Genomic DNA, 17,031 nt, shown 5'->3' with positions numbered 1-17,031 from the left:
GGTTGGCCATGGGAGCTGCCAAGCCAGTTGTACACCATAATCACCGATTCTGTCCTTTGGTTACCACCATGTGGTTTGGAGCAACCACTGAACAGGACCAAGAGAGTGTGGTGAACAGTGAAGGCACTGGGGGGCAGGACTCGTACTACACAGGGACTAGGAAATCTACAGATAAATCACTGGATAAAACAGAGAAGAAAACAAGTGCAGGAACATAGTATCAACCAGACAATCATAGGGTTAATACTTTCTGAACAATGTAATACCCGGCTTCACATAGTGTATCTGTAATGTATTAAATATTAAGCTATTGGTAATTTAATAACAGTCATTTGACTTTTTGTTTTTATTTTGCATGAGTTCAGCAAAACGTTTCACAATTGCCTGATCGCCGTGCACGTGTCAGTGTTCTGAAATTCTGGATCCTACTGCCACTTCTGCCATTTGAAGGCGCAGATGAAAGGTTTCCGTTTGATGCACCAATCATCATTCCATTCCCCCAAGTCTGAAAGAAACATCACACATGCTGAAGCAAACCCTCTTTATACCACTATAGACTCCTGTTTTATGCCAATTTAAAGACAATTTGTTTTTTCCAAAGCACTACTGAAGTTCCACTGGAAACACTCATTATGCAAAAATCAGAAACATTTATCTCTCCATAAAAACAGGATTACAGTCAGGTGAGGAGATGCCTTGTCCGGCAGAGTTTGTTCTTTAGTTAATGTCTCTGCTGGGAAAAGTCACTTTGGACAAAGGAGTATTTCAAGTAGATTTGGTCAATCACAGTATAATAAATGTTCTGCAAGTAACCATTTTCTGTGATTCCCTCTGCCTACACCACTCTCCATTCTCTTACCTTTCCAGTTCATCTCCACACAGTTCTCATGATTTCCGGCATCATCTGGTTGACCTGGAACCCATTTCTCAAAATCCCAAGGAGAATCATCTGTCCAGACGAATGTACTCGACTGTTAGGGGAGAGTGAGAGAGTGATATCACAGTTGCGGATGCACAGGTCACTAGTCTGATATTACCATCCCTGGCTCACAGTAACATTACAAGGCACATGGACGTCCCTGCCCTGTTCCCACGTCTCCCTGCGCTCCATCACCTGACCAAGCCTTTTACCGCCCAACCAGGTCCTTGGTGAGGAGGGGTTGTATTCCAACACGACAGCCAAGACATCCGCATTTGTTTGTTCATCGTGCACGGAGACCAGGTGACCCCCTGAAGCTGCCTGCATGCAAGCAGACTGGTACACAAAGGAACAATTAATCTGAATGCAGTATAGAAGCAATACAGATGTTGGCTCTGATACAGTTAGAATGAAATGCTTACAGATCTGCTACAAAATGAGGCACCTGGAGGACGGTTTGGGCTTTACCTCGGCATCGGCGAAGGAGCTTGGTGTGTTGAAGTACTTTGCACAGTAGGGGCCCACTTTTTGCCAGTAGCGTTGACCACCACACTGCTTTGGGAAGTGGTGACCTACATCCACAGAGACATCGTCAAGGGGAGCAGAGAAAACAGTCCCATGGGGCTGTGCTATAACCCTGAGAATCCTGTTCTCTGACATTATCTAACCATACAAACATGTCTGGGAAACAGCCTTTAACCAGGACTGAGGTAATGTATGGAATCAAACTGAGCTAAACAAATCATTTGGATTTGGTCCTGAATACCCCAGACTTATGTCTGACCCTCCCCCCCAATGGCCTGCAAGTGATCAGGATGGCTTTCAGAAAACTGACCATCATCCATTGCAGCAGGCATGGCACACAGGCAGAGGAGTGCAATCCCCAGCAAGCTTGGAGTCCTCATGTCTTGGTTCAGTCCCACAGCACCTCTCTGCAGAGAGGATTAGAGGTTACAGTTCCTTTGATGATCAGACAACACATGCTTGGTAATTGGCATTATACAATTAAAAAACCCAATGCTGAGAATTACAGCACTATTGCCACTGGAAACAGCAAAGTAGTATTTGTGTGCAAGTGGTTCAAGTTTATTATACCACCTCAGAAGAGACTGCCTGATGGCATAAATGGAGACAGCTCCCTCTAGTGGTGTGGAGTTGTCACATACCGTCGTTTGAGAACCACAGGTGTACACGATCAGCAGGAGTTGACACTGAATAGACAGCACTTAATATGAAGCCACCTGGGCAAGTACCGATAAGGATAGAAGTTAAAATTAAAATCCCTGAACAGAAGCAAATTCATACATGTTCCACCCACAGACGTATCACAAAAGAACGATCACGTCAATGGACCCTGTACGGCCGGAGCCCACGCCAAAACTGAGGAATAATGCAACCGGAAGCAAGAGAGCCAATGTTCCCCAATACATGTAGGGCTCTGGCAAGCCCGCCACTTCTGCCTACTCCACAGGTACCACTACCCCCACTAATTCTGAAACTCCTACAGTTCAACTGAGAAGGGTGGGAGGACTGCCCTATAAGACTGAGTCAATACAGCAACATAAAAGAAAAAGCCATCCGTGTACTATACGCAGAATTTCAACAACTCGCCTTTGAAGATCTGTGACTCTACTTTCCTTCGTTTTCTGGTTCATTCTGTACTTTTCTTTATATACTTTTGTTACCCCCTATTGTTCCGATTCCCGTGTGTGCCACGCCCCCTCGTTTGCCTCGTGTGGAATCCGCGTGTCTTCAGCTGTTTCTCGTTGTGTTGATTAGTTTGGTGTATTTAAGTCCGTGTCTGTGTGTGTGTCTCCTTAGTCCGGTCATTGACGGCGTTCTGTGGTATGGAGTTAGAACCCTGCCAATACGTCACAAATGCCCCACGATCTGTAAACAAACCGGATGTAATTTATAAATAACGAGCAATCCGCAAACGTGCACATCATGCAGTACAAATACAAAACATACGTCTCACACAAACACAATGCGCTCTGCAAATACAAAACACTGCTGTCAAACCAACACAATGCGTTTAGCTAATACAAATGCAGCTAGCAAAAACGAAAAGAGCATCTTCCACAAGTATAAAGACAGAATAAAACCAATAAGAAATGTTTCATCATTGTTATTGGTGATTTTTTACATTTTCTACAAGTACACAGCAAGGTAAAACATTTGTGGATCCCGTGACTTTTGGCACCGTTATTCCACGCGAATAGGATGAGCTCCCAGGCAGCAGGTGGCGCCAGAGGGGAGCAGCGTCCAATTCAGCTCATTCAACCTTCGATTCGCGGAGCTCTATTGTTCTACCGGAGATCGGGGAGAGCGCGGGGTGCGGAGCGTTACGTATGAGCGATCAACAGAGAAATATTTTTATCTATCAGATATCATATTTCAACATAGTTAACTCTAATAACGACGTGTAACGTGAAAATAATCATTTTAACCGTATTGTAGACACTGCAGTTAGTTGATGTTTGTGCTATGCAAACTTGCACATGATGATTTTTTTAAATCCAGCATATGTATTTTTAATTAACAACTAAAGTAATAGTAGTCACGCCGGACGAACGTAGGGCGAATAGCAATATTTTCAGAGTCGTGATCTCGGATGGTCTCGAAATAAAATCCCGAGTCCGCATTGTTCGAGTCCATGACAAGACCGAGTACAAATACGGCCGATTCCGAGACCGAGACCGGACCCGAGTACTACAACCCTGCTGTTTCCTTTTTATACTTCTGGGTCTAGTTTGTTCATGTTGACTAGTTTAATTCTTCATTGCCTGCAGGGTGTGAAAGTTCCATATAGTGCGCTTGAGGAATTAGGTTAGTGTTCATTTTCACGGTTTACAAAGTATACATTGGTTTTATCTTTATTCCTTTTACTTCCGGAATGCGGACTGTGCCCACATAGAAACGGCTGCAAGGAACCTTGCTTTCCCTTATAACAGGGACAGTCAATCAAAGGCCGCAGAGCACAGTTCAAACCCAAGTTCAGGTTCTAACTAATGGTCAGTCTCTTAGGCAGGGAACAGGTCAGCAAATGAGACGAGCAAATGTCCAGCAGGAAATGGCAAGGTCACAGAAAAAGTTGTATAATTGTGATTTATTGATTACATGCTGATCCATCATGTACATTTTGAAACAGATTTTTTTGATGTCATTTGTAGGTCCTTTCCTGGTGTATGTCAAAGAGAAAGAACAGGTGGTAAACGTAGATTTCAGGCACTTTTGAAATGTGTTACAATTATATAATTACTAGTGGTTGCACTAGTAGTTTTCATGTCCAGTTGCCCTGTCACCGAGTGATTGATGGTGGGGTTAGTGAGAAGGGACAGACAGCCTACCTTTGATTGTGGACACTTTTGCCAACTATGAAGCTGGATCTTTCTGTACCACATACAGAGAACATCAGCCGAGCGATGCCAACAGTCTCGACACCGTGCTCGCCTCGAACCCTTAAAAAGTTACAAAGGGCATGAATGTTGCAGGTGAAAATTGAACACGTCCCCTAAATAAGCATGATGAAAGGTGACCCATACCTACACACACGGGGAAACATAAAGATCAGCAGAACTTGAAATATTTTTTTTATATCAAATTTCTCTTAAAATACAAATTCTAGAAAATCTGTATGTGCAACTAATTTAAAAACTTTTCAATAAAGATCGGATTAGTCTATGTTCCTGTAGCTGCAATTCAAATTCATCAACTGACTGAGAAGCCATGAATGGTGGCAAATATCCCGATATTGCACCTAGTCACACCTAGTTGCATCGTGCGAAATTTAATTCATCAATAGGAAACTATAATAGGTTAAAAACAAATGTTTCACACCATATCAGCTTATGGATGGTGTCTATGTGAAGCAGAGATTTTGGGTCAGGCGCTGAATACATTCGCCGCACAACACATCCTATCTGCTTCAGGCGAGAGAGGATGCGAAGAGTATCCACACGGTGCATGGAAGCCCCCCCTGTCCCATTGCGCCCGATGCCCTCTTGCCTGCAAAGTCCCCTTCACTAGCCGGTATCCAGCGTGAGGCATGTCCTTTATTTCAGCGACTAAATGGTCAAGTTTGCCATCAGAACATGTGATGTACTGTGCTCTGACAGATGTCTGATTCTGAGCACCTGGGATTTTGGCCAATCCCTTACAGCCTTAAGCTTTTCCTCGTCCATCTCCACTGCTCCTGGTTGGATCAGGTACCGCAGGAACTTAACGGTAGATTCTCACACTTTGCGTAGGAGGCGGCGTATGCGATGAACATGTTGTTCCACGGGCATGGAGTGAATGAAAATATTGTCTATGTAGACGACAAACTGGTGCAGCAGGTCGGCCAGGACTTTGCTCATGAATGTCTGAAAGACCAAGGATCTGTTCACCAACCCGCCCCCCTCTCAGATCCGGATCGGGTTGTAGGCACTGCGCAGAATCAATTTGGTAAAGATCTGAGCTGCTTCTGCCCAGAGTGGATGAGTAGGGGTGGTTCCCACCATTTCACCGTGATGGCGTTCAGGACCCGATAATCGATATATGGCTGCAGACCTCCGCCTTCCTTCTTTACAAAGAGGAATCTGGAGGCGCCCAGAGGGTTGGGCAGGCATATTATACCTCGAACGGGGAAACCAACTTACCAATAATGTACTACAATTTGAATACAAATGTCATAACTGCATTCTGCATAATGTACCAGCCAATAATGTATCAGTTAAACAAGAACACAGTCATACACATGATATAGTTTTTTTATTTTGCATGAGCTCAGTGAAGCATTTTAAAATTTTGCGATTCTTTACTCATTTTGCACTTTGCATGCATGAATCTTCATGCGTTGCCTGATTTTTATAAGCGATGCAGTAGCGTGTTTCCATCATTCTTCAGTCTAACCGCTGATGCTGCCACTGGAAGGCGCAGATGAAAGGTTTCTGTTTGATGCACCAATCATCATTCCATTGCCCCAAGTCTGAAAGAAACACCACACATGATGAAGCAAACCCTCTTTATACCACTATAGACTCCTGTTTCATGCCAATTTAAAGACAATTTGTTTTTTCCAAAGCACTACTGAAGTTCCACTGGAAACATTCAGTATGCAAAATTCAGAAACCTTTATCTCTCCGTACAAACAGGATTACAGTCAGGTGAGGAGATGCCTTGTCTGTCAGAGTTTGTTCTTTAGTTAATGTTTCTGCTGGGAAAAATTCACTTTGGACAAAGGAGTATTTTAAGTAGATTTGGTCAATATATTGTACTCTAATAAATGTTCTGTAAATAACCACTTTCCCCTACATCACTCTTCTCCCATCTACGCCGCTCTCCTGTCTCTTACTTTTCCAGTTCATCTCCACACAGTTCTCATGATTTCCACTGTTACTTGGTTGACCTGGAACCCATTTCTCGAAATCCCAAGAAGAACCATCTGTCCAGGTGAATGTACTCGACTGTTAGGGGAGAGTGAGAAAGAGCGATATCACAGTTACGGACACACAGGTCACTAGTCTGATATTACCATCCCTGGCTCACAGTAACATTACAAGGCACATGGACGTCCCTGCCCTCTTCCCACGTCTCCCTGCGCTCCATCACCTGACCAACCCTTTCACCGCCCAACCAGGTCCTTGGTGAGGAGGGGTTGTATTTCAACACGATGGCTAAGACAGCCGCATTTGTTTGTTCATCGTGCACGGAGACCAGGTGACCCCCTGAAGCTGCCTGCCTGCAAGCAGACTGGTACACAAAGGAACAATTAATCTGAATGCAGTATAGAAGTAATACAGATGTTGGCTCTGATACTGTTAGAATGAAATGCTTACAGATCTGCTACAAAATGAGGCACCTGGAGGACGGTTTGGGCTTTACCTCGGCATCGGCGAAGGAGCTTGGTGTGCTGAAATACTTTGCGCACACCTGGCCAATTTGGGTCCAGTCCTTGTATTGTCCATCACACGAGTTTGAGGGGTGTTGATGGTCTGGTGAAGCACAGAAAACATAATGATTCCATGGGGCTGTGCTATGATCAAGAGTCCTAATCTGTCTGAGTGTCATCATACTGAATTCCCTCTGTGAAGTTACGATGATCGTAGAATTACAAAGGTTTTTGGAAACAGCCTTTAACTAGGACTGTTGAGATGTATGGAATTCTCAAACTGAGCTAAACAAATCATTTGGGGCCTGTTTGGATTCAGTCCTCATTGCCCCAGGATGGTCACATGTCTGACCCCCCCCCAATGGCCTGTTTAAGTGACCGTCAGAATGGCTTTATCAGGAAACTGACTGACCATCATCCGTTGCAGCAGGCATGGCAAACAGGCAGAGGAGTGCAACCCCCAGCAAGCTTGGAGTCCTCATGTCTCGGCTCTTCAGTCCCACAGCACCTCTCTGCAGAGAGCAAACCGGTGGTTACAGTTACATTAAATAATAATCCCTAATATCGTGTTGGTTAAACATCACGCAATTGTTGATGATACTTAGTTACAAAATGAAATAATTAAATGTTATGTAATTTAGTTCAAAATGTTACTTATTATAGTGATTGTCAAAATGCTGTGAATTATGGCACTATTGCCACTGGAAAGACCCTGAAAGAAGGCAGGAATGTTTTGTATGTCAGTGGTTCTCAAATTGTTTACGATGTGTATGACCTCAGAAAAAGATTATGGCTGACAGCATAAATGGAAATAACTGCACAGAATCTCTCACGTACCATTGTTTGAGAACGTCAGGTCTATGCGATCAGGAGGAGTCCACACTGAATACAGAGCACCTAATGATATTTAAGCCACAACAGGTAAGTGCCAACAAAAACAATAATTACACGTGTATATTCCTAAATGGAAACAGATATGTTTATTATATATTAAACACTCATATAGCAATAAACATCACTTTATTAATCCCTGTGGGGAAATTGTCTTTTACCCCTCCCTCAACTTGCTCTTTGCGGACACATACATACACACATACTGCAATGACGACGTAACAGGCGTATCACAAACGAATGAGCACTTTAATTAATGGATCCTGTTCGGCTGGAGCCCACGCAAAAACCCAAAGAGGAAGACAATGCAATCAGAAGCAAGAGAGCCAGACACAATTAATGTTCCCCAGAATATATATATATATATGGTTGTGTGGAGCCCGCCACGTCTCGTGCCCACTCTGCACGTACCACTGTCCACTATATTTCTGAAATTCCCAGAGATGGGCTGAAATGGGTGGGAGGACAGTCCTATAACAAACGCTACAATACAAACATCATACAAAAATCATATGTGTGATATAAGCGGGATTTAGAGAAATTAAAGACTGACCTTTCAAGATCTGCGACTCTTCTTTCCTTTTCCTCTGGTTCATTCTGCACCTTTTTATATACTTTTGTTACGCCCCTAATGTTCCGATCCCCGTGTGTGCCACGCCCCCTCGTTTGCCTCGCGTGGAATGCCGTGTCTTCAGTTGCTTCTAGATGTGTTGATTAGTTTGGTATATTTAAGTCCTTTAAGCGTCTGTGTGCCTTTCGTTAGTCTGGTCATTGACGTCGTTCTGTGCTAATAAGTGTGTTGTTCCTGAATAAACCCCGTGTTCACCCGACTGCTTCCCCGCTCCGTAAACCCCACCTATGCGTCTGATTGCGGAGGAATACCTCAGCCTGACAGAAGAGGTTTTATTATTTACTGGCTGACACAGCCCAAGGTCCCGGGGGGCTGCAAAGTTAAGGGAAGTATTGGAGGCGATTTTATGGAGTTAGAACCCTGCCAATACGTCGCAAATACACAGAACACGTTTCACAAATGCCCCGCGATCTGTAAACAAACCGGATGTAATTTATAATTATTATAAATAATTTATAATAAATATTAATTTATTGTAGCCTAATTAATCATTCAGCCTTCGATTCGTGGAGCTCTAATTTTCTACCTGAGATCGGGAAGAGCGCGGGTTGCGGAGCGTAACGTATGAGCGGTCAACAGGTAAATATTTTTTATCTATATTATGGAATATTATTTTGCACTCCATAACGCATATACGATGCAATTATTAGGACTCTATTAAGAAGCTGATGTAAACCGTGTACAGTGGGAGCTTGTAACCTTCAGAGAATGCAGACCAATTTCTGCTGCAGCACAATGTGATGGAAAAGAAGTATGAATTAGCATTTTGTGTTGCCTTAGAAGTTTCTGTATCTGTTAGCTGTCTCTGGTATATGAATATGTACTTTTTTAGTGCTGCAGCTTATCACTGTGTTGAAGGAGAAACAAATCATCAACCCTCTAGCCAGACAATGTGCAACAAGATGAAGCTGCCAAGGTTTGCTACTGAAGGAAGGGATTCGCTTGAGTTGGCCAAAAGTTCACGGCTGAGTATTAAAAAAAACCGAGTAGAGATCGTCGCGACACAATTATGTTCAGCCGAGGGACTAAACAGTAAAAGAAATGATTGACAAACTTATCATCTAGGGCCGTAAATCAAGAGAGAAAACAACGATGGGGAATGGTTGAGGGATGCAGGGCGTCCAGCCTTGGCTGTAACCTCCCTGTTGAAATAGAGACTGAATCTGAAGATCTACAGAGGGGGCTCCAGACTCCTGATTGCCAGGGAAAGAAAAAAACACAACAATATAGTGTCATATTTCAACATAGTTAACTCTAATAACGACGTGTAACATGAAAGTAATCATTTTAACCGTATTGTAGACAACAGTTAGTTGATGTTTGTGCTATGTAAACTTGTACATGACGATTCTTTAGAATCCAGCATATGTATTTTTCATGTTAGAGAGTTTAGTGATGATATGCTCTAATGTTTGCAAACGTTTTTGCACAAAATCGCTACAAATTGTTGCTAGCTAACGAGAGCACTAAAATACTGCGTAGTACTACTGACAGCCACCAATATGCCTATGTCAGGGAGGACACTTTTAGCTACTTCACATTTGACCTGCTAGTATATAAAACTGAAAACTGTGCCCGTGTGCAGGTGGAGTTCGTTGTGACAGCTCTGGTTTAAAGGAACCCAGGGTTTTAGCTTGCGCTATACTAACAGGAAGACACAAAGCCTATTCCATACTCTAACTACACTCTGTGTAAAGAAGTGCTTTCTCAAACTCATTTTAAAATGTTCTCCCGCTAATTTTCACTTATGGCCACGAGTTATTTCGGGGGTATATGGGGTTATATGGAGTATTTAAACTAATATTGAAAGGTTTTAAAGTGAGACCAGGTGTGAATAGCTCATGCATACACATAATAGCTCAGACATATTCATTTTTTCCTATTTATTTATCCAACTGAATGTTGCAACTACACCATTTAGTCATCTTCATATATGTAGCCAAGATTTTGGTGATCAGATATCTGGGATCAAAACAAACCGCCACCTTTGCTTACTATGTACTTTTATAATGCATCTGCAAGTATTCCAAAGTGCATTTTGGAATGTCTATACTTTGATGTCACATTACAAACTTCATAGCATAAATCTAACATATTTACAGTATGCATTAAAATTATGATGAGTGTGATGCCAAAACAAATATATAAGAAATAATATATTTGCCATGAATTAAGTTTATGATTTTTAAAGAAATGTGTGATCATGCCTCAGTCAGTGAAAGTGTGTTCCCTACCCCTAGACCCCAGAGGGTTAATTAAACAATGGTTATTCGATAAACAGCTTTTACTTTAAGCTAACATTGTACGGTAAAGATAACAGTGGATTATCCAGGGCTGAATTTCAAAGGATCACCGGATGCACAGAAAGATTTTACTGCTTCCTAGTATTGCAGACAAGACCACCTAACCCGAAATCAAAGTCCTGACCGAGTGTGTCGAGACCAAGACTCTAAAGGGCCAAGACCGAGACCAGGGTGACCCGAGACCGAGACCGGACGCACATTTTACACCCCATGTTTAGCTTTATCTATAAAAGTGCTGTCACTTCAGATATAACTTTAAAAAATTGTAAAAAATATTTTCATATAAATTGAAAATGAAGAAATACTCGTTTTGAGTCTATTTGGACTCATTTTGGCCTCTAAAATTATCTGCGTTTGGCATCTCTGGAAGACAGCTACATTTCCCACAATCCCCCATATCACGTCAATGGTGCGATGGATGCGCGTCCGGAATAAACAATGAAAATCTCGTGTAATTGGCTGTATTGTCAGTAGAACGCTGGTTGTTGTTGTTATCTATCGAATAAAATATGAGTTTTGTCTGTAATAAAATTAAATATTTGACTGAACCGTAGCGCGCGTGCTGGAGCTCCAGGTGAGAGTGGCGAGCGCATGCACACACCGAGCGAGTTTGTTTACCTCGCGAAATACGCCACTCATGCATTTTTACGCAGCTACTTCTGTAATTGTGCGCACAATTACTCACAAATACTTTCACATACAGAAGAATCCTTATTATTATCTGCACGTGTTTGGTTTCTGTGCGTTACAGTACTTCTGAATTATGACAAATGAAAAAATAGTAGTCACGCAGGATTAACGTTAATATTTTCAGAGTCATGATCTCGGATGGTCTCGAAATATAATCCCAAATCCGGTTTGTCCGAGTCCATGACAAGACCGAGTACAAATACGGCCGATTCCGAGACCGGACCCGAGTACTACAACCCTACTGTTTCCTTTTTATAGTTCTGGGTCTGGTTTGCTCATGTTGATTAGTTTAATTCTTCATTACCTGCAGGGTGTGAAAGTTCCACATAATGCGCTTGAGGAACTAGGTTAGTGTTTATTTTCATGTATATGGATGAAAGTGTACATTGGTTTTATCTTTATTCCTTTTACTTCCAGAAATCGGACTGTGCCCACATAGAAACGGCTGCAAGGAACCTGCTTTCCCTTATAACAGGGACAGTCAATCAAAGGCCGCAGAGTATAGTTCAAGCCCAAGTTCAGGTTCTAACTAATGGTCAGTCTGTGAGCTGTGGAAAGAATATTTCACATTGGTAGGCCCCGGAGGGAAGGCATAGTGGGTGTGTTATGTCTTAGGCCTTAGGCAGGTCTGATTGTGACTCCTCACGCAGTGAAGGTGGAAGGAGTCGACGCATGGGTCCACCAAGCCCACTGCAGACGCATGTCCGATCCTGGTGGTTCTTTCAAAACTGACCCCTCAGAGGGTCACAACCGTGTTGCCTTTTCGTGGTAACCATTTTTGTTGTGATAGTTATATTTGGGATCGATGCTATAAAGTTCTGGAGATCCCCTTCCTCCCCACCTGTACACTGTAAGGTTTATGCCCGCTCTTCTTTCATTGGTGACCTTTGTTAGCGGCGCCACCATGTTTCACGTTTCTCTGTGGTCTTAAGGGTTATGCTGTTTTGTGTCTTTCAAAGGGTAAAGTTGATTGGTAGTGTTATCTAGCTTTTCATATACCCTCCTATATGCTAGGTGCCCAGAGCGCAGATGTCTTTGGCTGTGTGTGCATATTCACGCAGCAGACGGTCTCTTACTCTCGAACTGAGCAATGGTTTTGGGGTGTTTATTCCATCCATTGGACTGGCAGACCTTCAGACTGCAGTATAGAAAGTGGCTAATCAGGCACTTGATACTGTGAAGGCCATTAATGGTGAATTATCTGCAGTTAAGCATGTAGCTCTGCAAAACCATATGGCGTTAGATCTCCTATTAGCTGAGAAAGGTGGTGTTTGTGCTATCGTGGGAAAAGGATGTTGCATGTACATCCCTGATTCCTCTCAGGCCGTGCAGGATCTGGAGGACGTGATGCACGAGCAGATGTCTGAGATACACGAAGAGCACGGCCTGTTTGAGTACAGCTGGGACTATTGGTTCTCCTCACTGATTCCGGGATTATCTGGGGTATTCAGGCCATTAGTATTGAGTATATTGCTTTTGCATGTAGTGTTTCTACTAATAATATTGCTGTTTAGGTGTTATTCTTGTATTCTGTCTTCCCAGACAAAGTCTGGTATGTTCCTGCGGGCTTCCCCTGCTCCACGGGTGGATGATCTTCCCATACCTGCTTGGCTCTACGACCCACAGCCCCAGGTTATCATCAATGTGACCAGCAATAGCAACTCCACTGGTGACACATGTTCCGTCCAACCGCCATCGGTCCGCTTCACCTCGTTACACTTTCATCCAGTAGATTACGGGGATGTGGATGCTGATTATCTGTGAACAGCGTGGGTCTCGCGTGTTCAAAAGGGTGGCGTGTGGAAGGAAAATAGGACATTGGTGGGCCCGGGAGGGGAGGCATATTGGGTCTCTTATGTCTTAGGTCTGAGGCAAGAGATTGTTTTGAATACTGTGTGTCCTCGTCTCATGATAGCTGCCTGCGGTTGGTTGCGCAGACCCTGAAGAGAGATCAGACTTTGGAGAGACAGACAGCGGAGTGAGGTGGGGGAGAAACCGCCTGCAGGAAGAGATTCGAAGCTGCCCCAACTGGTGCACAAAGAGTTGTAATTATAAAGTAGTCGCAGTAGGCCATACGCAACATGTTATGCGGTAGTACAAATATATAAGTAACTGTTATGTTAATCATGTTAATCATATGTTAGCCATGTATTTACAGTGATTCAATGACAATACGTCAATACGTCAATCATTTAAGGACAACCAAATATTTACAGTGATTCAATGACAATACGTCAATACATCAATCAGTAATCAAAGGACAACCAAATATTTACAGTGATTCAATGACAATATAATCAATATCTATATTCATATCTCAAGTAGGAGCCTAGCAGTCGAGACATGTTCTGGTAAATTGTGCAAAATGGGTGGATTTTACCAGCTGAGAAGGTGAACCAATAGAGCAGGAGAATTGTGTTATACGTTTGAGCCTGTTTTGTTGGTCTTTTGTGACCTTATCTGGAACTGAGAATTATGCTTTATCAACTGGTTGCTCTCAGTGCTGGGGTACTGTGACGGAGCGCTTTGCTGGAGGGCTCGAATAAAAGAGATACCTTTCCTCACCAACTGAGAGGTCTGGAGATTTATTCTAAGTGGCTTCACTGGAGTTGAGGGGATTTATAATTTTTCTACCACACAGCCAGGGAAAGGGTCAGGAAATGAGACAAGCAAATATCCAGCAGGAAATGGCAAGGTCACAGAGAAAGTTTTATAATTGTGATTACACACTGATCTCATGTACATTTTGAAACAGATCTTATGCTACAGGTCCTTGCCTGGTGTATGTCAAAGAGAAAGAACACGTGGTAAATGTAGATTTCCTGCACCTTTGAAATGTGTTACACCAGCAACCCCAGTAAAACACCAATTTGCATTTTTACTCACTCCCAAAACCCATGAACAAAGCTCCTTTGGTGGGGGGGGGGGTGAGGGCTGAGTCTGAGGATGTTAATGGCAGGTTTAGGGAAACGCTCGATACCTGTGCCTGCGGCAGGTCGGCCAGGACTTTGCTCATGAATGTCTGAGATTGAGGATCTGTTCACCAACCCACCCCCCTCTCAGATCCGGATCGGGTTGTAGGCACTGCGTAGAATCAATTTGGTAAAGATCTGAGCTGCTTCTGCCCAGAGTGGATGAGTAGGGGTGGTTCCCACCATTTCACCGTGATGGCGTTCAGGACCCGATAATCGATATGTGGCTGCAGACCTCCGCCTTCCTTCTTTACAAAGAGGAATCTGGAGGTGCCCAGAGGGTTGGGCAGGCATATTATACCTCGAACGGGGAAACTAGACACAGGAGATGCCAACTATCACATGGGAGAACGGAGCGACACTATCAGAGAGGCTTAGAGGGGTTACTGCACAGATGACACTGACCAGACTGGGGAGCAGAGGACAAGCAGACACTAATATACTAAGGGACTAACAGCATCAGACAGGAGGCAGGTGTGATTAACTGATACATTATTGGCTCATTTAAACAAGAACAGTCATACACATGATATAGTTTTTTTATTTTGCATGAGCTCAGTGAAGCATTTTAAAATTGAGATTCTTTACTCATTTTGCATGAATCTTCATGCGTTGCCTGATTTTTATAAGCGATGCAGTAGCGTGTTTCCATCATTCTTCAGTCTCCCCGCTCATGCTGCCACTGGAAGGCGCAGATGAAAGGTTTCCGTTTGATGCACCAATCATCATTCCATTCCCCCAAGTCTGAAAGAAACACACATGCTGAAGCAAACCCTCTTTATACCACTATAGACTCCTGTTTTATGCCAATTTAAAGACAATTTGTTTTTTCCAAAGCACTACTGAAGTTCCACTGGAAACACTAAGTATGCAAAATTCAGAAACCTTTATCTCTCCGTGCAAACAGGATTACAGTCAGGTGAGGAGATGCCTTGTCTGGCAGAGTTTGTTCTTTAGTTAATGTTTCTGCTGGGAAAAGTCACTTTGGACAAAGGAGTATTTCAAGTAGATTTGGTCAATCACAGTATAATAAATGTTCTGCAAGTAACCATTTTCTGTGATTCCCTCTGCCTACTTTCCCCTACATCACTCTCCATTCTCTTACCTTTCCAGTTCATCTCCACACAGTTCTCATGATTTCCGGCATCATCTGGTTGACCTGGAACCCATTTCTCAAAATCCCAAGAAGAACCATCTGTCCAGACGAATGTACTCGACTGTTAGGGGAGAGTGAGAGAGCGATATCAGTTGCAGACACACAGGTCACTAGTCTGATATTACCATCCCTGGCTCACAGTAACATTACAAGGCACATGGACATCCCTGCCCTGCATCACCTGACCAAGCCTTTTACCGCCCAACCAGGTCCTTGGTGAGGAGGGGTTGTATTCCAACACGACAGCCAAGACAGCCGCATTTGTTTGTTCATCGTGCACAGAGATCAGGTGACCCCCTGAAGCTGCCTGCATGCAAGCAGACTGGTACACAAAGGAACAATTAATCTGAATGCAGTATAGAAGCAATACAGATGTTGGCTCTGATACCGTTAGAATGAAATGCTTACAGATCTGCTACAAAATGAGGCACCTGGAGGACGGTTTGGGCTTTACCTCGGCATCGGCGAAGGAGCTTGGTGTGTTGAAATACTTTGCACAGTAGGGGCCCACTTTTTGCCAGTAGCGTTGACCACCACACTGCTTTGGGAAGTGGTGACCTACATCCACAGAGACATCGTCAAGGGGAGCAGAGAAAACAGTCCCATGGGGCTGTGCTATAACCCTGAGAATCCTGTTCTCTGACATTATCTAATCATACAAACATGTCTGGGAAACAGCCTTTAACCAGGACTGAGGTAATGTATGGAATCAAACTGAGCTAAACAAATCATTTGGATTTGGTCCTGAATACCCCAGACTTATGTCTGACCCTCCCCCCAATGGCCTGCAAGTGATCAGGATGGCTTTCAGAAAACTGACCATCATCCATTGCAGCAGGCATGGCACACAGGCAGAGGAGTGCAATCCCCAGCAAGCTTGTCATCATGTCTTGGTTCAGTCCCACAGCACCTCTGCAGAGAGAATTCGAGGTTACAGTTCCTTTATGATGAGACACCACATGCTTGGTAATTGGCATTATACAACTAAAAAAAAAACCCAATGCTGAGAATTACAGCACTATTGCCACTGGAAACAGCAAAGTAGTATTTGTGCGCAAGTGGTTCAAGTTTATTATACCACCTCAGAAGAGACTGCCTGACGGCATAAATGGAGACAGCTCCCTCTAGTGGTGTGGAGTTGTCACATACTGTCATTTGAGAACCACAGGTGTACACGATCAGCAGGAGTTGACACTGAATAGACAGCACTTAATATGAAGCCACCTTGGCAAGTACCGATAAGGATAGAAGTTAAAATTAAAATTCCTTAACAGAAGCAAATTCATACATGTTCCACCCACAGACGTATCACAAAAGAACGATCACGTCAATGGACCCTGTACGGCCGGAGCCCACGCCAAAACTGAGGAATAATGCAACCGGAAGCAAGAGAGCCAATGTTCCCCAATACATGTAGGGCTCTGGCAAGCCCGCCACTTCTGCCTACTCCGCAGGTACCACTACCCCCGCTAATTCTGAAACTCCTACAGTTCAACTGAGAAGGGTGGGAGGACTGCCCTATAAGACTGAGTCAATACAGCAACATAAAAGAAAACGCCATCCATATACTATACGCAGAATTTCGACAACTCGCCTT

The 17,031-nt window shown here is 43.5% G+C and overlaps 2 protein-coding genes across 3 annotated transcripts in view; both read right to left on the bottom strand.

The window, feature by feature from the left end:
• Positions 1 to 310: 310 nt before the first annotated feature.
• LOC125704716 (lectin-like) overlaps positions 311 to 17,031 on the bottom strand; it is a 36,780-nt gene continuing 20,059 nt past the window's right edge. The window contains exons 6-7 of the mRNA XM_048970683.1: positions 860 to 971; positions 311 to 505 (exon numbers count right to left, since the gene is read on the bottom strand). Coding sequence (XP_048826640.1) covers positions 426 to 505; positions 860 to 971 — 192 coding nt within the window. The 3' untranslated portion in view covers positions 311 to 425. The remainder of the gene's footprint in view (positions 506 to 859; positions 972 to 17,031) is intronic.
• Positions 5,790 to 15,972, bottom strand: LOC125704717 (lectin-like). Of its 2 annotated transcripts, XM_048970684.1 has the most exons (7): positions 8,236 to 8,256; positions 7,629 to 7,688; positions 7,204 to 7,303; positions 6,785 to 6,894; positions 6,512 to 6,652; positions 6,255 to 6,366; positions 5,790 to 5,888 (listed from the first exon to the last, which is right to left on the bottom strand). In XM_048970684.1, exons 2-7 carry the CDS (start codon positions 7,629 to 7,631, stop codon positions 5,803 to 5,805), a joined length of 552 nt encoding a protein of 183 aa, XP_048826641.1. In that variant the 5' UTR covers positions 7,632 to 7,688; positions 8,236 to 8,256; the 3' UTR covers positions 5,790 to 5,802. The 2 variants fall into 2 exon arrangements, 1 of the variants encoding a protein (XP_048826641.1); XR_007381217.1 differs by lacking the exons at positions 5,790 to 5,888; positions 6,255 to 6,366; positions 6,785 to 6,894; ... (1 more) ...; positions 7,629 to 7,688; positions 8,236 to 8,256 and adding an exon at positions 15,889 to 15,972 and having other exon boundaries at positions 6,563 to 6,652.

Source organism: Brienomyrus brachyistius, chromosome 12 (genome assembly GCF_023856365.1).
Source record: "Brienomyrus brachyistius isolate T26 chromosome 12, BBRACH_0.4, whole genome shotgun sequence".
In the NCBI taxonomy this organism is placed as follows: domain Eukaryota; kingdom Metazoa; phylum Chordata; class Actinopteri; order Osteoglossiformes; family Mormyridae; genus Brienomyrus; species Brienomyrus brachyistius.
Note: the sequence above shows the minus strand (reverse complement) of the source record. Positions and strands in the feature narration are given on the sequence as shown.

Bases quoted from the DNA above. Each gene is read 5' to 3' on its own strand.
- LOC125704717 (XM_048970684.1), bottom strand. The intron at 6,653-6,784 runs GTAAAGCCCAAA...TTTGTGTACCAG, and splicing joins GCTCCTTCGCCGATGCCGAG to TCTGCTTGCAGGCAGGCAGC. The intron at 6,367-6,511 runs GTGATGGAGCGC...CTCCCCTAACAG, and splicing joins GCGGTGAAAGGGTTGGTCAG to TCGAGTACATTCACCTGGAC.